Here is a 17,718-nt window from a genome sequence, read left to right as displayed (position 1 = left end):
ATGATGAATTTAACTATAGAATTCCAAGCAGATTTATTTCCGTATGGCTGCTGTACAACACATCTTAAAAACCTCTTCCTCTCCCCTTCCCCCTGTCTCCTGCACTCTATGTTTAGGCACTGAGCCAACACAAGCACTGGGTTAGCTTTACAAAAAAAGAGCTAAGCATCACTGCAAGCAGGCTAGCTTTTATGTCTCCATTTCCTTCTCCATCTACCTTTTCTTAAGAAAATTAGGCTAAAACTTAATTATTACCCCTTTAGATTTGCTTCCACCAAATATCTGCCTCTGGAAGGGGTTTGGTGCAGACACGGTGCTTGCATTCCTCAACCAGTGAGCCATCTGATGGCACATGGACCCAAGCTCCTCTGAAGGAATGATACCTTGCTCTGAGTTGGCGAGTAGGTATAGTACATAGATGCCCAGGGGGAGAGGAATGATACCTTGCTCTGAGTTGGCAAGTAGGCAAAATACATAGATGCCCAGGGGGAGGGGGGATGGGCTTGGTCAGATGTGAGGGGAACGTGTATTTTTGTGGGGATGGACATATTTGCCTGCTTAGGGAATCATTGAAGTATCAGAGCCGTAGCAGGACATGTAAGATTGGGAGGGGAGGGCACAATAGAAGGGAATAGCCACGCCCCTAACGGTTATTCCCTTATATTTTTTAAAAATGTTAAATACCTTTCGAAAGGAGGTTCTTGTGAGAGTACATAATCAGGTTTAGGCTACTAAGGGCTAGTGTTTGGAGCTCAACAGGGACTCCACCTCCCATGATCCACCTGGCAGGAAGAACACATGATCAGTGCAAGGCTACTAAGGGCTATTGTCTAAAAGTCCACAGGAACCACAGCCCCCATGATCCCCCTGGCAGGAAAAACACATGTTCAGATAGAGACTACAAAGAGCTAGTGTCTAAAAGTCCACAGGAACCCCAACCCCCATGATCTGCCAGGCAGATGGAACACATGATCAGAGCAAGACTACAGTAAGAACACATGTCAACTGGTTTTATCTAACAATCAAGTTAGTTGATAATGATGGTGGTAGTGATGATTGTGATGATGAGGAAGATAAAAAAAGAGTCGCTTTGTAGTAACTATGCCTTTCACTGATGTGTTCTGCAGATTCCTGATTCTGATGTGAGTTTAGTCAGTTGGTTTTTGTCTTTGCTCCAGAAGGTTCAAGATCTTCAGGTTTCCTTCATCCACATTTAAGTAATCATAAATAACAAAGTCACACAATTTATCTGAACCCTGGTGGTTGGGAAGATGATAATAAGTAACTTAATAAGTGCTAAGTAACTTAAATAAGTGACAATTATGACTGGTAAAAATAGTTACCTACAAAAATGAGCTTGAAAATAAAGACCATGTCTCAAGGATAAACTGCACAACTTGTCACCTTGTCAGCTGTGGCACATGTGTTGTCCAATACCCTAGCTCACACCCTTGCACCAAGACCAGCGGTAGCAATAAAGGGATATCATGCTGCTCAACAGGGGGATCCAAGCTTGTTATGACCAGCTGCTTGGTGGGTGTGGTCTCGCGTAGGATGAGAGAACACAGGAGCTTAAATCTCTTGGAGCCTTGCTGCGGCTCTGAGGTAGCATTGCTTAATTCCTCTATGAGGTCAGTGGGAATCCTGTGTGTTTAAGGGAAGATGTTAGTACATGCATATGGCCTGGTTATGTATGTGCTAATCCTATTTTATAGAAATTTGGAATTCTATTATAATGAGCAAAAGGCCAGGTTCTGGTATATCAGGGTTGTTAACAGTCTCATTTTTCAGTAATGTCATAGCAGCAATAAGAACTCTATCCAACCAACTCTATCAAACTCTATCCTACCAATCAATAAACCTTGTGAGATAAAATAATCCACACTATAAAATAATTGAGATAGTACAGTCGCTCTGATTGATGGGATTGGCCACTTTCCAGGGCTTCTGGAATTACGCGGAAAAAATCTCAAAATTATGCAGGATTCTTTGCTAAATTATGCGGTAAATTACGCGGAAAATCAATCATTTACTCGCTAAATTATGCGGGATTTTGCAATACATTTTTTCTTTAAAAATCCAAATTTTGCTCGATTCTTTACTGAATTACGCGCTAAATTTCACAGAATATCAACTGTTTCGCCCAAACTACATTTTGTACCTAAGAAAAGCACAAAATAACTTGAAAAGGTTTATTTTTGCGCAGAAATATTTTAGGCAAGTTTACATTGGCTCCTAGCCACCGGCCATTGAAAAAGGTTTAGCAAAAAACGCCTAGTCATTTTATTAGTTTTCGAAATTCAGTTTGAAATATCGCACTCTTAAGAAGAATATCTGTTTACGCAGAAATTTGTGGATTACGCAGATTACGCTGAGAAAGCCAAATTACACGCTTCCGCACAAGCATGTAATTCCAGAAGCCCTGACTTTCACTACATGATGAAGGTCATGGGATGCCGCAGCATAAAATCGTGTAAGGGGAATTCATGCATCATCAGTCAACAACCCTGTGAATTTCCACGAACTTTTGCTTTTTATCACTAAAAATATTATTCTTCGGGTGAAAAATGTGTCCAAGGTGAATAAGAAGTTGCAAAATAAGTACAAATACTAGATGAACCACCAAATGATAAAGTAAGTATTACTTGGAGTTTGAAGCCAGTTTTTCGTTTTTTTTTTTAATGTTTTCTGAGCACGAGCTGGCGTGCATGGGATGACGCCATTAGTGTGCGCTGTTGTGAAGTTTTTTGTCTTTTGCATAGGATGTTTTGGTGTTTGTTTGGGGAATTCTCAAGCAGATGTAGACCTGCGGTCGCGTGCTCCACTGATCTGCTCCCGAATTCTCCCAAACAAAAACACCTCGGTTTTCAAAACTCAATGAAGGCACGCAAAGAATATTTTGTTTCTTAAATTAAAATGAATAATTATATTATTAGATTCATGTGTAATTTTCTTTACAGCAAAAATATAATTTTTTGCCACTCATGTCTACAATTTATACAAATTTTATAAATTTGATGACAACAAACTGTTACTTTTGCTCTCATGGTTGACTTTACACATATTCTACTTTCATAAGAGGAGTTTCATCTGCATTACTAAAAAGCGGAACCGGCGGAACCAGCGGAACCGGCGGAACCAGTATATTTTGCTTAGTTATAGGGGTAGGGATGTTATACTAGGGAAATAAATGGTGATCCTAGTATGACATCCCTACCCCTATAACTAGGCAAAATATACTGCTTCCGCCGGTTCCGCTTTTTAGTGATGCCGCAGTTTCATTCAATCTTTAGCAATCGTGCTGATGGAGTCCTGGCGGGTATTGAATGAAACCGCTCTTATTAAATTTTGTTTATATATTTGCAGTAACCCTATGAAAACAAAGTCAACAATTTTTAGAACTTATATACATATCTACTTTACAATTTTACTCTTATTACAGTATTGTTTGCTGTTTTTCCTTGTAATGACACTGATAGCAGGACATAGCTAAAGCTACTGAAGGCCACTTCAAAATCAAGCATTGGATTCAAAAGCACCTTGCAGCGATAACCGACAAGTGTACTTGCCTTCGCCGCCTCCTCGTTACCGCAATCAGTAGAAACAGCCGTCTAAGCTGACTAATACAATCACTTCCCCTGTCTCGGCCACGTAAAGTGCCGACAACTTTGATACAAAACTCTTGCAATTCATTGTCATCAATGACCCTGAAAATTAAAAAAAAATAATAATAGGTATATAGGTGTTCTCTTCCTCACTTGATATACGGACGATTCGCTGGAGGAATGCAGCGTTAGCAACCTTGCTTTTTTCATCACACTTGATGGGTCTCTACTTCCACCTTCTGCCGCCATCTTGTAAAAACCACAGGAAGACCATAATAATGTATCATATTGGTACTGGGTTTCCTGTTGTCAACGTTGCATTCTTGTGTCATAAAAGAGCCGTTGCGCACATTCTTTTCTAATAAACAAAACGCTATGTTTTGAACATTGAAATTCATAACTTGCATTTTCGCTTACGAATAGCATTGCCAGTTATAACTAACATAGATGATTTCCATGAGAGTAATGAAAAAATCAAAGGCTCTGCGAGCCAACTCGTAAATGCAAATTTATTTTTATAGTTATTTTCTTGTGTGCACAAATGATATGCAGGATAGTTATTGTTATTATTATAAAAATTGAAAAAAAAAACAGAAAAATGAAAAAAATTGAGCTATCAGTGGGAATTTGGATTAGATTGAACAGGTCGATGACATAGCTTCTTGAGCGAAAAGGCCACACTGACGGCCGAAGTGGGGGTGGGGGGGATGAGGGATGGGGGGGGGGGGGGGGATCCGTAAATCAATCCCTGTCGTATTTCTGAGTATTGGGCGAGCGATTTCATAATGGCGGCGTAAAATCATAGTAAACACCAATTCACAGCGGCGTAGCCAGGATTTTTAACAGGAGGGGGCCCAAAAGACACTTTCAAGGCATTTCTCCTGTGTTTTAGATAATTTCTCATACATTTGCTGTATTTTTGGCTGCTGAAAGGGGTGGCCCGGGCCCCCTAGGCCACCCCTCTGGCTACGCCCCTGATTCATGTAAGTTTACGTGGAAATTATCGACGTACAACAGCTCTATGGTGATCTAATAAGAAATTGACAGAGAGAGTTAGAAAAACGATTGATATTAGTCCATATAAGTGCGATTAAATTCTCTTGCGCTTGCTCTTGCGATACATTTCAGGAAAAACCGAAATGGTTCGTGTATAGCGCTTGCGTCCTAGAAAAGCCCAAAGAAGGCAACCGTAAAAATTGACGCCCTTGTAAAAATGTTAATGATTTGCATTGCGCAAATCAAGATCGCGAGAAAGGATGAAATACACGGTTTAATAGCGACTGAATTTACGTGTCAATATGACAGTTCTGTATAACGTATGCGCATGCTCTGGTGAAAACTAATACAATCGTAGTATGCAGTGTTCGAGTTGAAGTATGAAAAACTGTTTTAACTGGCTGTTTTGACTAAGTTTACAGCATTAAAACCATATTGTACAAAAGATGACTAATTTGTTTGATAATGGGGGAGCTATCAAGAAAATTATAGCCTTTAGCTTTGCGCTGGTTTTCTTAGCATTCGCCAAAATGTTACAATTCGCTGGTAAAAAGCCGCCATTTCAAAACAAAAAGGCTGGTTAAACCGCGCGGTACTGATCGAGGAACTATTCTTGCGTTTTTCAGCACTGTTTGTCAGTATAGATTTGAAATGTTCCAATCTAACCTGAGTATCAGGCCTTAGTATCAGCGTGCGCGTAGGTAGATGGGACAGAGAGCACGCATGGGGGGGGGGGGGGGGTGAACTGGACTGGGGGGAGAGGGGTGGGAGAGGAGGGCCTCACACAGATCTGGCTCAGGATTCCCTTTCCGTTCCCTTCCTTCCAATGCACGATTTATAAGCTCTCTTATTTTTTTTGTCTTACCTACATGGTTGCGCGCACGCTCCCCTAAAAAACCTGAGATACTCAAATTAATTCCACCAATTTCAACCAACCAGGAAAGCGCCTGGATAGTTAGCCTACTTGTAGGCTTTGATAGTTTTTCCGGCACGAAAACCCCACAGCCGCCATCTTGGATAACGCGCTCCGCAGGGGGAGGGGGAGAAAAAATGCGTCGAGAATATTAGGGAGGAAAAATACGCGCCCCCCCTCCCCCTGCGGAGCGCATTATCCAAGATGGCGGCTGTGGTATGCGAACTCCGTGTTTTCGTGCCGGAAAAACTATAAAAGCCTACAGTTAGGCTAAGGCGCGCGGGAACACTCTGATGTCCTAAAAACGCAAGGGCCTGGGCCTTATTTAAAATGGCGGACTGCAAAGTCGTAGTAAACACGAATTCTGGAAGTTTATGCGAATATTCTCGAAGTACAGAATTTCAAGACGACAAAAAAGCGGAAAATTGATTGAAGCGGACTACCAATATGGTATGTAATCACGGGTTGCCTAAGCTCTTTATTTGTACCTATTGATCTTACGGTAAACATTGTACGAAATAAAAAAGTGAAAAAAAAATAATTTAACTGAAAAGAAAAATTTTACGTGTTCTCAGGCAGTATTCAAGCGTCTTTGGTGTTTTTGAAGAATCCCGATTGGAACACTGTTCAGGACGTCCTAAAATTAACTATCTAGATATAATGAATTTGATAACATTCCATAATTGTCAGGATAAGCTTTGTTTAAGGAATCACTAATGTTATTTCAGTGAAACAATATCGCGCTTACTATTATTTCTCGAATTTACAGTGATAATTGTCAAATTTTGTTAAGATTAACTGTACCGTTTAGAGTATAATTGAAACTGTTTCAAACAATTGTTGCATTAGCTGCATTCATGTTTTACGGGCCTATTTTTAAAAAGGCGGATAGTCTAGTTTTACCATTTCTGGTATGGTGCCAAATGGTCCAAATAGAATGTCAGCTTTTTTCCTTTTGCGGCAAATTTAGCCCACAGGAACACCTTTTTGCTGGTGAACAAGTATAATTGTCCCAAAACCCCACATTCCATAATAACATGGAATATCTCGGGGCATTCAATTTCGTAGTCAATTGAGAGGGACTTGTCGTACACAGACAGCAGCTGGCGAGGATGGCTGTTCAAATTTTGTGTCTGCACCTTTACGATGAAACGTCGGCTGCTTCGCGGATCGAGTTTAGGTCCTTCGCCGAGTCCTTTGAGATGAGATCCGAATAACCTGATTCGAAGTTTTGAATTGCAAGGAAAGAATGTAGAGATAGTAGCCGTGACCGAATAAAGACCAGTCACGCTCTTACATAGCAATTTGTGCTTCGCCAGGTGCATTTTCTGGCATGTTTGGTCACAGTAGGATGCGACACGACAGTTTGAGCAGGTCTTCAGTTTGCCTGTTCGGTGACAAAAGGCACAGTGTTGTTTTACAGGCATTGCTTGTTCCTTTGGGTGGAACATGGTTTCCTCGCCATTGTTCTTTAACGTGTTACTGCAGACTATCGGGGGTGTGGTGTAAAATCTTGTCTCACCAGGGGGAAGGTAGAACAATTTTCCATCGTCCAAATCATCTGCTTTTGTCTTTGAGAAATCTATGTTTGCACCAAAGTATAACCAAGGGCCAATGTGGTTTCTCACTGTATTTGATTCAATGGAAATGCGACCAGAAAAGTTCAGACCGATGAAAATACCTCCGCATTTGTTAGAGTATAATTCGTTGTTCTGAATAGATGCCGACGTCTTGGTTTTTGCATTAATACCCCAGAATCCGTTTTCAAATATCTCATTGTGAAATACACAGACGTTCGCACAATCCAGTGATATACCGAAAGGACGATTGTGATAGATTCGGTTACTTGATATTTTGGAGAGTTCATTGCTTAAACAAACGAGAATCCCTTCCCATGGTTCTCAAATATTCTGTTGTTGACAATCTCACTTGCATTAGCGTACGGTCCAAGAAGTACACCGTGATAGTTGTTGGCGAAAATGTCACAGTCCGTGACTGTAAGCCTCGCTCCTTCTCTGGCTTCTAGACCCGACTGCTGGTTCTTGTAAACTCGACAGGATATCACAGACATTGCAGAGCCAGAACCATGACAAAGTGCCCCGCCGCCTCCGCAGTCATGAATGTCACAATCTTTCAGGAATCCCCTGCTTTTATTTACTATTTGGATGCCTGGATAGCCAACCATTCCAGATGACCTTGACGATTGATCACCAAATTTGCCTGCTCTGTCACAAGGTGTCTTTCCAAAATATTTGTCCGCTATGCATCCCGACCCTCCGTTGCAATCTGGGAACTCTTTACAACCTTGTTTTCCACCAGAAATATTGCATTTTTCCATTGTCAGTGATCCTAGCATGCATATGATAGCCCCACTACCTTCGGTCAGAGTAATGTTCTCAAGACAACAATTTGCACCAACTACTTTACAGGAATTTTGAAATGAGATAGAAACGTTTCCTATCCCTACAATCTGGGTATCTGTATCAATACATACATCTTGTAGCTCGTAGTGGCCTTCATGCAACAGCAATGTTGCTCTTGGTAGTCCCATCAACAAAAGCGTAACTAGTTGTAAAGCATTCTTTACTTCAACAACCAGCAGTTCAGGAAACATAGTCTTGAAAAATAAGTATTTCATTAAGGTACGATCGAAGTATTGTGCAAGTGAAGCAGCGCACAAAGATCTGCCTTGGATATGTTTATCGTCAGGATGAAGTCGTGAAAGTTCGTGCAATGCCCACGCCTTTCGCTGTAAGGCCTTTCCAAAATGCTCTTCCAGCTTTAGACAGCTCTCGCAATCTGCCAGTGCCTCTTTCGGTTTGTTTATCTTCAAATGACACAAAGCACGGTTGGAAAACAGTCGATGGTCCGTCTTGGTGTGCTCAATACCCTCTGTGAACCAATCAAGAGCTTCTTGGAATTCTCCTCTCTTTACTGCATCGTTGCCTTTTTCTCGGAAATCATTGGCCTTTTCCTGCAAATCACGAGCAACACTGGTATCACCTTCTTGCTCACACTTGGGCACGATGCAATGTGATATCAATTTGTATTGCTTGTTTTGCAGTGGAACCTTGAAGTGGTTCAGATAGGCCATCGTTTCGTCTGACGGTAGGTTTGGCAGACTGGCCAGTACTTCAAGCTTAAGACGCTGCAGGTCTTGAGCTTTGACCTTCTCGCGGCAAACATTGAGAAAAACAGAAGCCTCATAGAACAGTCTAGCGGTTTCTTCAGTGTACATGACGTCTTTGCTAGACCCTCTTTCTTTTTCAACGAAGAAAATAATATGGTCCTGGAGTGAGCATGCATGACGGGCAAGCTTTGCCCAAAGATGGAGCGACGGGGGTTTATCCTCGGCAAATACAGCATCGCCCATAAAGCTCTCGCAAACTTCCTTTGGTTTTCTCGCTTTTGAAAAAGCAAAATTCACCATTCGCACAGCACTCGTGAGAGCGACTTTCTTCTCATCATTCTTGACTCTACTTCGGATAACCTCTTGCACGACACGGTGAACACTGTAGGATTGGTCTGAGAATCTTTGGAACAGCGAGAAGTTTGTCAAGAGTTCAAGTAGCTCTGACACGCTTATAGCACTAGCCGTAGCTTCCTTCAAGTCTTCGTCGTCAATCTTCGGCAGACCCTCATTGATTATTTCAACGGGTATGTCATCCGGGGAGAGAAAAGCGGACACATTCATAATGACCGATGCTGCATGACCGATATCTAGTTCCTCTGACTGTTCTTTGACATAATCAAAGTTGAGTTGCCATGTTGTGTAAACAGAGGTTCTCTCTTTTGAGCTGATGTAATAAGCGCTGATTCTCTTCATAAGAAGCAATCTTTTCTTCTTAAACTGCTGTAAATATTCGGAAAACGAGCACTTGCGTTGATAAATGTATGCGCCAGCTTGATCTAAGGCCAATGGAAGACATCCTAACTCTTGTACTAATTCGGTGATTACAGAGTCTTCGTGGTCACTGTCTTCACGGTTGGCTCTTTTTTTCAGAAACATCACACTATCAGGCTCATCCATTGTGCTAAGCTCAATGCATCTGTCTTCTACTACATCTTGGATATCTGCTGAATTGAGTGCCTTCTCTCTTCTTGTTGTGATGATTACATGACCGGAAGCGCTTCTTTTCCATGAACCATTAAGAAACTTCATCATTTCCTCAGACAATTCAGACGCGTCCAGATTGTCAACAACAACGCACCAGTATTCCTTGCGCTCCTGCAACCAGTCGAGAACATTGGACAAGGTTTGTGCTAGGTCTTCGCCTGAACGGCCAATCTGGCGACCCATCTCAGTCAAGGTGATATTGAAGTCTCGCTCGCTCTCACCTGTTAGCCAGTACACTCCCGCGCTGTATTGCTCCTTCTGTCTCCAAACATGCTCCAGGGCAATTGAAGTCTTTCCTGTTCCTCCGAGTCCACTGATAAGGGTAAGTGTATATGTTTGTTTGGATTCGTCTAATGGACCGTCAAGCATGCTCATCTCTTCCTCGCGGCCACAGAAATAGGGGTTACGGTTGGGTGCCTGGAACGTGATTGGATCACGATGGTGTCCACCTCCTGCCGCGATCTTCGTCTCAAGTGTCCCAACTCGCTCTTTAATCTTCTCCTGTTCGCCTTCAACGACCTCGACCCTTTGTGTCAACTTATCTTGGCTCTCTTTCACACCATCCATCTCACAGTTCAGACTTTCTTGTCCTGAATGCAACGATTCCACATTTAAGTTCAGGTCACCAACCAAAGAAGAGAGTTCCCCAAGCTTCGTCTTGTTTTGAGAAGCTTGTTCTCTGCATTCGACAAGTAACCCGCTCATCCTGCCAAGCTCGTTTGATACCTTTTCAGACTCTTCCTCATTACTCTTCTTCGCTGTCTGAACTTCAGCTAGTAAGTTAGCAACCTCCCCGCTGACTAGATTTAGCAGATCGGCATCGACTACGCTACCCATACACAGCTGCACTCCTAGAAAACAAATTATTATTTTTAGTACACACACGCTTTCGCAACTTTATGACTTAACCGTGTACGGCTGCCGGTTTACTTGTTGTGATGTGCTTATAACTCACCTCTAATTTCCCAGTCTTTAAGCTCATCCAGTAGCTTTGTTTCATCTGCCAGACTTAAGCCTAAGTTTCGAATAAGCGTGTCTATCTTCTGTATGCAGACATTAAACTGTATTTGCTCCCAGTCGTCAAAATTGCAGTGCCCCCATTCGTTGCGGACAGTGCTTCGCACATCTCTGGCGCTGTTTTGAACTGCTGTAGAAAAGGCACTGCTCGTTGCAAGGATTCCAAGAGAAGCAGAGGCATCACATGTAGAGTCAAACCCTAGAAAGCAAAAGGGGAACTATACTTAAGGAACTATGAAGGATATCAAAAGAAATAAAAGAATTACGACTTGGTCTAAGAAATGACTGTAGACCAATAGAATGCCAGATTGACTAACGACGACAAAAACAGCAACATAGTGCACTGAGTTATCCGAGCACAGTCTGGAATAATACTCTATTGTGTACTTGACAATTTTATGCCACACAGATTTAGGCAAAAAATAACGAAGTGTATCTTTACGAGTACTCATTTTTCGCTTTGTTCAGTAAACAAGTGGGCAACAAATACCTGTGAACTTTGCCATTTCTGGTCGCAGATAAAGTTTAGCAAAATCAATCGCTGATACGACTTTATAATCGTATGCCTTCTTTGACAATCTTGATTTGTTGTTGTTAATACTTTCGTAGTTGAACTGGAATCCAACTTTATTGTCTTTCTTGAGGAAGCCAAGATGTGCTTGGGAATGAATGTTGTACAATGTCTTGTGGAGAGCATAATGAATCTGTATTTTAGGGGCGATGTATTTGTGTAAAGCTGGAAGTAAAACTTTATTCAAGCAAATCCCGACTACCATCCATCGCTTCTCGTTCTCTGATAGACTCAATATGCTTGCTGGTCCTACATAATGAAAGAAAGTGAGGTAATATCATTAGGTGTCATGGCTAAAAAAGTAGCAACCCGATAAGCTGTTACAAATACACTTTTCCGTGCTACCAGGGGTTTGACATGTGAAAGCCAAAATCGTTAGGAGAATTCCTAGGACCACTCCCCCCTGCAATTTACTAATTGTTTTGTTGAGAGTTAATATTTCTAAAAACGTTTCTTGAATAGCTGTAACCTCAAAGCTGTAGTAAATTAACTTTAAGGGGACCGTTGTGCATTTACGGGCTGAAATGAACAAATCAGAAGTTTGCTAATTGCTCTTTTTAGTGAAAATAGTAATACTGTAGAGTTGACGTTCTGGGGCATTAATATGATTTGACCCAATCTCAGGATATATTTTTAAATTGAATCTGAGTCGGGCCAGAAACATATTTATGCCCGCAAACCTCAACTATATTGTTATATTAATACTGGTTTTATCTACATTTCTAATCTGTTTCTAAACAACGGTTTCCTGTGGCATCCAAACAACCTGCATTTCAAAATGAGCTAATTACAATTCAATTCAATTAAATACTCTCCACCAATCAGAGGGCTGCATTTTAACATCCTTCACTCTCCACCATTCAGAAGCTAGCATTGACTGCATGAACACACTTTTGCCTCTCTCTCCAAAACATATCTTACTACTAATTTTTTATTTCATTTAAGTTATAAACTAAAATATGTGGTATGATAAGACGATAATACCTCCTCCTGCAGCTGTTACTGGTGGAGGTGGCACTGTTCTTGGAGCCATCGGTGGAGGCTTGGTTACATGGAGATGCAAACTGGCCATTTCTTTAATTATGCGTTGAATAATCCTATCATGTGCTGAAAATATAAAATATATCTATTTAGTTAAAACATTTAATACATATTAGCTTGTTTAGGAGATGTTATGGAGCTACACATTTAGCTACAAAGACACAGAGAGCCAGTAGAGTAGATAAGACAAAATGCAAAGTTTTGTGATATTTATGTTCTTATTAGTAGCTTAATTCAAACTATTTTTTTCAATAATTGGTTGTGGTCTTTATAAGTTATATCCCTGTTTTTTTCTTTATATACATAAGCCTTATTATTCAGGGGCGTGTCTAGAGAAAAGGGAGGGTGGGGTCCAGAGTAGTAATTCACTGACCATGGATCAATAAATTCAAATTAGCATCCTTAGGTCTGGTAACTGGCCACACACCACATCTAGAAGCTTTTTCTATCCAATTTAACACACTTCCACCCCTGTGGAAGTCAGAGCGCCTAGAGACCTAAAGTCTCCATCTCTTTATCGTGGTACAGGGGTGAACCCAGGTAAAAGTTAGTTAAACGATTCCCTGGGCTTATTGGTGCATTGTGAAGCTTCCCAGGCCAACCACCCGTGGAGTGGATCATAACTGGTTACAGAAACCTACACAAAGCTTAACCCAACCCTCCGCGGTCCTTGCGGTCTGGGAGGAGTTGCTGATTTAAAGATTATGCTTCTCTTCCCCAAGAACTATAACAGAAGAACATCTTAGAATCGTGGCAACATGGGAAGTCTCAAGAGAACTGCCAAGACAGAGCTCATTGGAGGAAGTTAGTAGAGGCCCTATGCTCCGGTTGGAGTGAAGAACATTGTAGGTAAGTAATATACACAAAGCCAGCCAAAGGTATATGTTACCCAAGGCTAAATTCGGGGATGTTCAGTTTTAGACAAAAGTTCACGTGCATGTCATACACTGTCAAGCCTTAGTTTCTCATTATTTTTGTATGAATTATAGGTAATACCCAGCTCAATATAAAAAAAGTGATAAGACCATGTGAAACTGATATAATATAATATGTAATATATTTATTTATCTCTAGGGGTACAATTTGAGGCCAAACATTTGAAATTAAACTCTTGCATGAGCGTTGCTAAACACAAAAATGTTTTATAAAGATGTGTGCTTGAATATTCTTAAGAAATGGTTTATTACATAGCAAAATAACAACTCTAGAGTGGAGGGGGTGAACCTTTCAATGTGACTTCAAGGGGGAAGAGAGGGGGTAAAGTTTGACTGCCTGAATTAGAGGTTAAAGGCCTAGCTAACAAACAAACATGTTTTTCAAACATTAAAATCAAAAACTCCCCTTGAGCACTTTTTTTTATTATGGTTGAACAAGAACCCAAAGAAGTGCCATGGAAATTTCTAATCCTGGTTGAAAAAAAACAAGGAGCATGTGTTATGCTAATGTTTTGTTTGATATTTTTTTATCTTGTTGAAACATCAGGTCTGGTGTGGAAACCACAGGCCTCCCAGGCTCTGAGCGAGTAGAGGTGAAAGGCTGGATGATGGGCTTCTTGTGGTGAGCTTTTAACAGCTTTTCATATGTATTCAAAATATCGCTTCTAAACTGTAATTTTTTTATATTTCAAATGTTGAAATATCTCAATAAAGATGCTTAGATACTTAATGAATATCTGTGAAGTGACTATTTTTGAGTTTAGGGCCGTTAAAGTGTGATTTGCGAATGCTAGATTTTGGTGTCCTATAGAGTTAAGAGAAGAGGGTTAAAGGCAGGCAACAACAGGCCGCTGGTTGACCAACTGCTCTCGGTGTTATCCAAATTTATAACCCTTCCTTGCATCCTCTAAAGACGACATTCTGGCAAGCAGCGATTGAATAATATTGCTAAATGTTCCCCGAGCTTTAGCTTCTCAAACCTACTTTAGACAAAGAAATTCTACCACAAAGTTCATAAGTTCGCTTTCTCAATATGATATGTCGAAATTTTCAACTCAAAGGAATCTCAGGAATGTAGAAACGGTCGAATCCAAGCTCCCTACCCCCTCCCCAGTAACAAAATCAATAACCATCTCCTGACCAAAACAAACCATAGCTTGCATTTGATTGGTCAGCATTCACTTCCTGTCTCTAGCCGGAAAGACAAAAATCTGCGCTCTAGTCAGGAGACGGTTTTTGATTTTGTGTTAAAATATGAAAATTGTGAGGGATGCAATAATAAGCTATAAGTAAAGCTAATGTCTAAATATGAAAACTGTAAGGGATGGATAAAACTCACTGGCTCATAATAAATGGAACAAGCAATTCTTAATCCAATCTCTAAGGTGGCCTCCGCAGACAACTTAAAGTAAGCTTATTTAAATTGATAATGTTGCATATCGATCAACCACTCCTTTGTTCATAGCTGTCAACCTCGCTTTAGGAAAAATCTTGAGAAAATGCAGTGAATGTATCAGAAGTACCAAGATAGCTAATGCGGGAGAATACAGTTAAATGTATAGATATTTTCAAGACGTCAAAATCTTATTAATCTTATTAATACTTAAGTATTAACAATATTTTATTAAAAGTATAAGTATCTTAGTCACTAGCCGATGGAAATGGTTTCTTTAAATGCAGGAGCATTTTATCCCTTTCACTCCTGGGTACTTTTGAGCAAAGAAAGAAAAAAGAAAAACAGACTGAAAGCAGAAACCTCCTCCCTATCTCAGATCAATCACTATTAGTTAAGCTAAGCTAGGGCTGACCCAAGACGGTATGCCTTGAAGTTTCCAACAATGCATTGCAGTGTCTTTTCTTTCTAGCGACGGCACTGCTACAGCCTATTGCTTACAACAATTTTGCTTGTAATTTGCTTAAAAATTACAGCCTTTTAACATCTGCAGAGTGCCTTAGGACATCATAAAGTCTATTTGGGCATAATTAATGCTGTGCTTTTGGATGTCTGCATGATGAGGTCGATTCAATGGGATAATTCCTTGTTTGGGCTTCACCAAGTGAGAAAGGAATTTTCTAGTGAAAGGCCTCAATACCCTCCAATGTGGGCCATCCACAGGCTTACTAACCTCTCAGTCAGTCTCCAGTCAATCCGAGTAACTAGCTCGAATATTTTCCATGTCTAAAGGATAAACTGCACAACTTGTCACCTTGTCAGTTGTGGCACATGTGTTGTCCAATACCCTAGCTCACACCCTTGCACCAAGACCAGCGGTAGCAATAAAGGGATATCATGCTGCTCAACAGGGGGATCCAAGCTTGTTATGACCAGCTGCTTGGTGGGTGTGGTCTCGCGTAGGATGAGAGAACACAGGAGCTTAAATCGCTTGGAGCCTTGCTGCGGCTCTGAGGTAGCATTGCTTAATTCCTCTATGAGGTCAGTGGGAATCCTGTGTGTTTAAGGGAAGATGTTAGTACATGCATATGGCCTGGTTATGTATGTGCTAATGCTATTTTATAGAAATTCGGAATTCTATTATAATGAGCAAAAGGCCAGGTTCTGGTATATCAGGGTTGTTAACAGTCTCATTTTTCAGTAATGTCATAGCAGCACTAAGAACTCTATCCAACCAACTCTATCAAACTCTATCCTACCAATCAATAAACCTTGTGAGATAAAATAATCCACACTATAAAATAATTGAGATAGTACAGTCGCTCTGATTAATGGGATTGGCCACTTTCCAGGGCTTCTGGAATTACGCGAAAAAAAACTCAAAATTGCGCAGGATTCTAAATTATGCGCTAAATTACGCGGAAAATCAATCATTACGCGCTAAATTACGCGGGATTTTGCAATACATTTTTCTTTAAAAATCCAAATTTTGCGGGATTCTTTACTGAATTACGCGCCAAATTTCACAGAATATCAACTGTTTTGCCCAAACTACATTTTGTACCTAAGAAAAGCACAAAATAACTTGAAAAGGTTTATTTTTGCGCAGAAATATTTTAGGCAAGTTTACATTGGCTCCTAGCCACTAGCCAATTAAAAAAGGTTTAGCAAAAAACGCCTGGTCATTTTATTAGTTTTCGAAATTCAGTTTGAAATATCACACTTTTAAGAAGAAACGCAGAAATTTGTGGATTACGCAGATTATACTGAGAAAGCCAAATTACACGCTTCCACACAAGCATGTAATTCCAGAAGCCCTGACTTTCACTACATGATGAAGGTCATGGGATGCCGCAGCATAAAATCGTGTAAGGGGAATTCATGCATCATCAGTCAACAACCCTGTGAATTTCCACAAACTTTTGCTTTTTAACACTGAAAATATTATTCTTCGGGTGAAAAATGTGTCCAAGGTGAATAAGAAGTTGCAAAATAAGTACAAATACTAGATGAACCACCAAATGATGAAGTAAGTATTACTCGGAGTTTGAAGCCAGTTTTTCTTTTTTTTTAAATGTTTTCTGAGCACGAGCTGGCGTGCATGGGATGACGCCATTAGTGTGCGCTGTTGAGAAGTTTTTTGTCTTTTGCATAGGATGTTTTGGTGTTTGTTAGGGGAATTCTCAAGCAGATGTGGACCTGCGGTCGCGTGCTCCACTAATCTGCTCTCGAATTCTCCCAAACAAAAACACCTCGGTTTTCAAAACTCAATGAAGGCACGCAAAGAATATTTTGTTTCTTAAATAAAAATGAATAATTATATTATTAGATTCATGTGTAATTTTCTTTACAGCAAAAATATAATTTTTTGCCACTCATGTATACAATTTATACAAATTTTATAAATTTGATGACAATAAACTGTTACTTTTGCTCTCATGGTTGACTTTACACATATTCTACTTTCATAAGAGGAGTTTCATTGGCATTACTAAAAAGCAGAACCGGCGGAACCAGCGGAACCGGCGGAACCAGTATATTCTGCTTAGTTATAGGGGTAGGGGGTAGGGATGTCATACTAGGGAAATAAGTGGTGATCCTAGTATGACATCCCTACCCCTATAACTAGGCGAAATATACTGCTTCCGCCGGTTCCGCTTTTTAGTGATGCCGCAGTTTCATTCAATCTTTAGCAATCGTGCTGATGGAGTCCTGGCGGGTATTGAATGAAACCGCTCTTATGAAATTTTGTTTATATATTTGCAGTAACCCTATGAAAACAAAGTCAACAATTTTTAGAACTTATATACATATCTACTTTACAATTTTACTCTTATTACAGTATTGTTTGCTGTTTTTCCTTGTAATGACACTGATAGCAGGACATAGCTATAGCTACTGAAGGCCACTTCAAAATCAAGCATTGGATTTAAAAGCACCTTGCAGCGATAACCGACAAGTGTACTTGCCTTCGCCGCCTCCTCGTCACCGCAATCAGTAGAAACAGCCGTCTAAGCTGACTAATACAATCACTTCCCCTGTCTCGGCCACGTAAAGTGCCGACAACTTTGATACAAAACTCTTGCAATTCATTGTCATCAATGACCCTGAAAATTAAAAAAAAATAATA

The 17,718-nt window shown here is 40.4% G+C and overlaps 3 protein-coding genes across 8 annotated transcripts in view; all 3 read right to left on the bottom strand.

The window, feature by feature from the left end:
- The window catches only part of LOC5520223 (AP-5 complex subunit zeta-1), a 43,057-nt gene that overhangs the window by 25,158 nt on the left and 181 nt on the right, over nucleotides 1–17,718 (bottom strand). For 4 of the 6 annotated variants that reach the window (XR_007305288.1, XM_048720100.1, XM_048720099.1 and 1 more), the window contains exons 2-5: nucleotides 17,558–17,695; nucleotides 15,403–15,642; nucleotides 685–782; nucleotides 256–368 (exon numbers count right to left, since the gene is read on the bottom strand). Coding sequence is in view for 5 of the 6 variants with exons in the window: in XM_048720100.1 (XP_048576057.1) it covers nucleotides 256–368; nucleotides 685–782; nucleotides 15,403–15,642; nucleotides 17,558–17,695 (589 nt within the window). In the remaining variant the exon portion in view is untranslated. Of the gene's footprint in view, nucleotides 1–255; nucleotides 369–684; nucleotides 783–1,404; nucleotides 1,645–3,758; nucleotides 3,846–15,402; nucleotides 15,643–17,557; nucleotides 17,696–17,718 lie in introns of those variants that run through there. The other 2 variants (XM_048720102.1, XM_048720101.1) reach the window with 2 other exon arrangements.
- On the bottom strand, nucleotides 5,963–12,326 carry LOC125556722. Its single transcript, XM_048720097.1, has 4 exons — nucleotides 12,204–12,326; nucleotides 11,139–11,468; nucleotides 10,587–10,847; nucleotides 5,963–10,482 (listed from the first exon to the last, which is right to left on the bottom strand). The coding sequence occupies exons 1-4, from the start codon at nucleotides 12,289–12,291 to the stop codon at nucleotides 7,385–7,387; spliced, it is 3,777 nt and encodes a 1,258-aa protein (XP_048576054.1). The 5' UTR covers nucleotides 12,292–12,326; the 3' UTR covers nucleotides 5,963–7,384.
- LOC116603656 overlaps nucleotides 5,963–17,718 on the bottom strand; it is a 27,044-nt gene continuing 15,288 nt past the window's right edge. The window contains exon 6 of the mRNA XM_048720104.1: nucleotides 5,963–6,298. The gene's annotated coding sequence lies outside the window, so the exon portion shown is untranslated. The remainder of the gene's footprint in view (nucleotides 6,299–17,718) is intronic.

The sequence above is a fragment of the Nematostella vectensis genome, chromosome 12 (genome assembly GCF_932526225.1).
Source record: "Nematostella vectensis chromosome 12, jaNemVect1.1, whole genome shotgun sequence".
NCBI classification, from domain to species: Eukaryota; Metazoa; Cnidaria; class Anthozoa; order Actiniaria; family Edwardsiidae; genus Nematostella; species Nematostella vectensis.
The sequence above is the reverse complement of the archived record's forward strand: the minus strand, read 5'-3'. Positions and strand labels throughout refer to the sequence as shown.

Coding starts and splice junctions, on each gene's coding strand:
- LOC125556722 (XM_048720097.1), bottom strand. CDS start 12,291: ATGGCCAGTTTGCATCTCCATGTAACCAAGCCTCCACCGATGGCTCCA. Junction 11,469..12,203: donor AGTAACAGCTGCAGGAGGAG/GTATTATCGTCT, acceptor TTCATTATGTAG/GACCAGCAAGCATATTGAGT. Junction 10,848..11,138: donor AGAAATGGCAAAGTTCACAG/GTATTTGTTGCC, acceptor TTTGCTTTCTAG/GGTTTGACTCTACATGTGAT.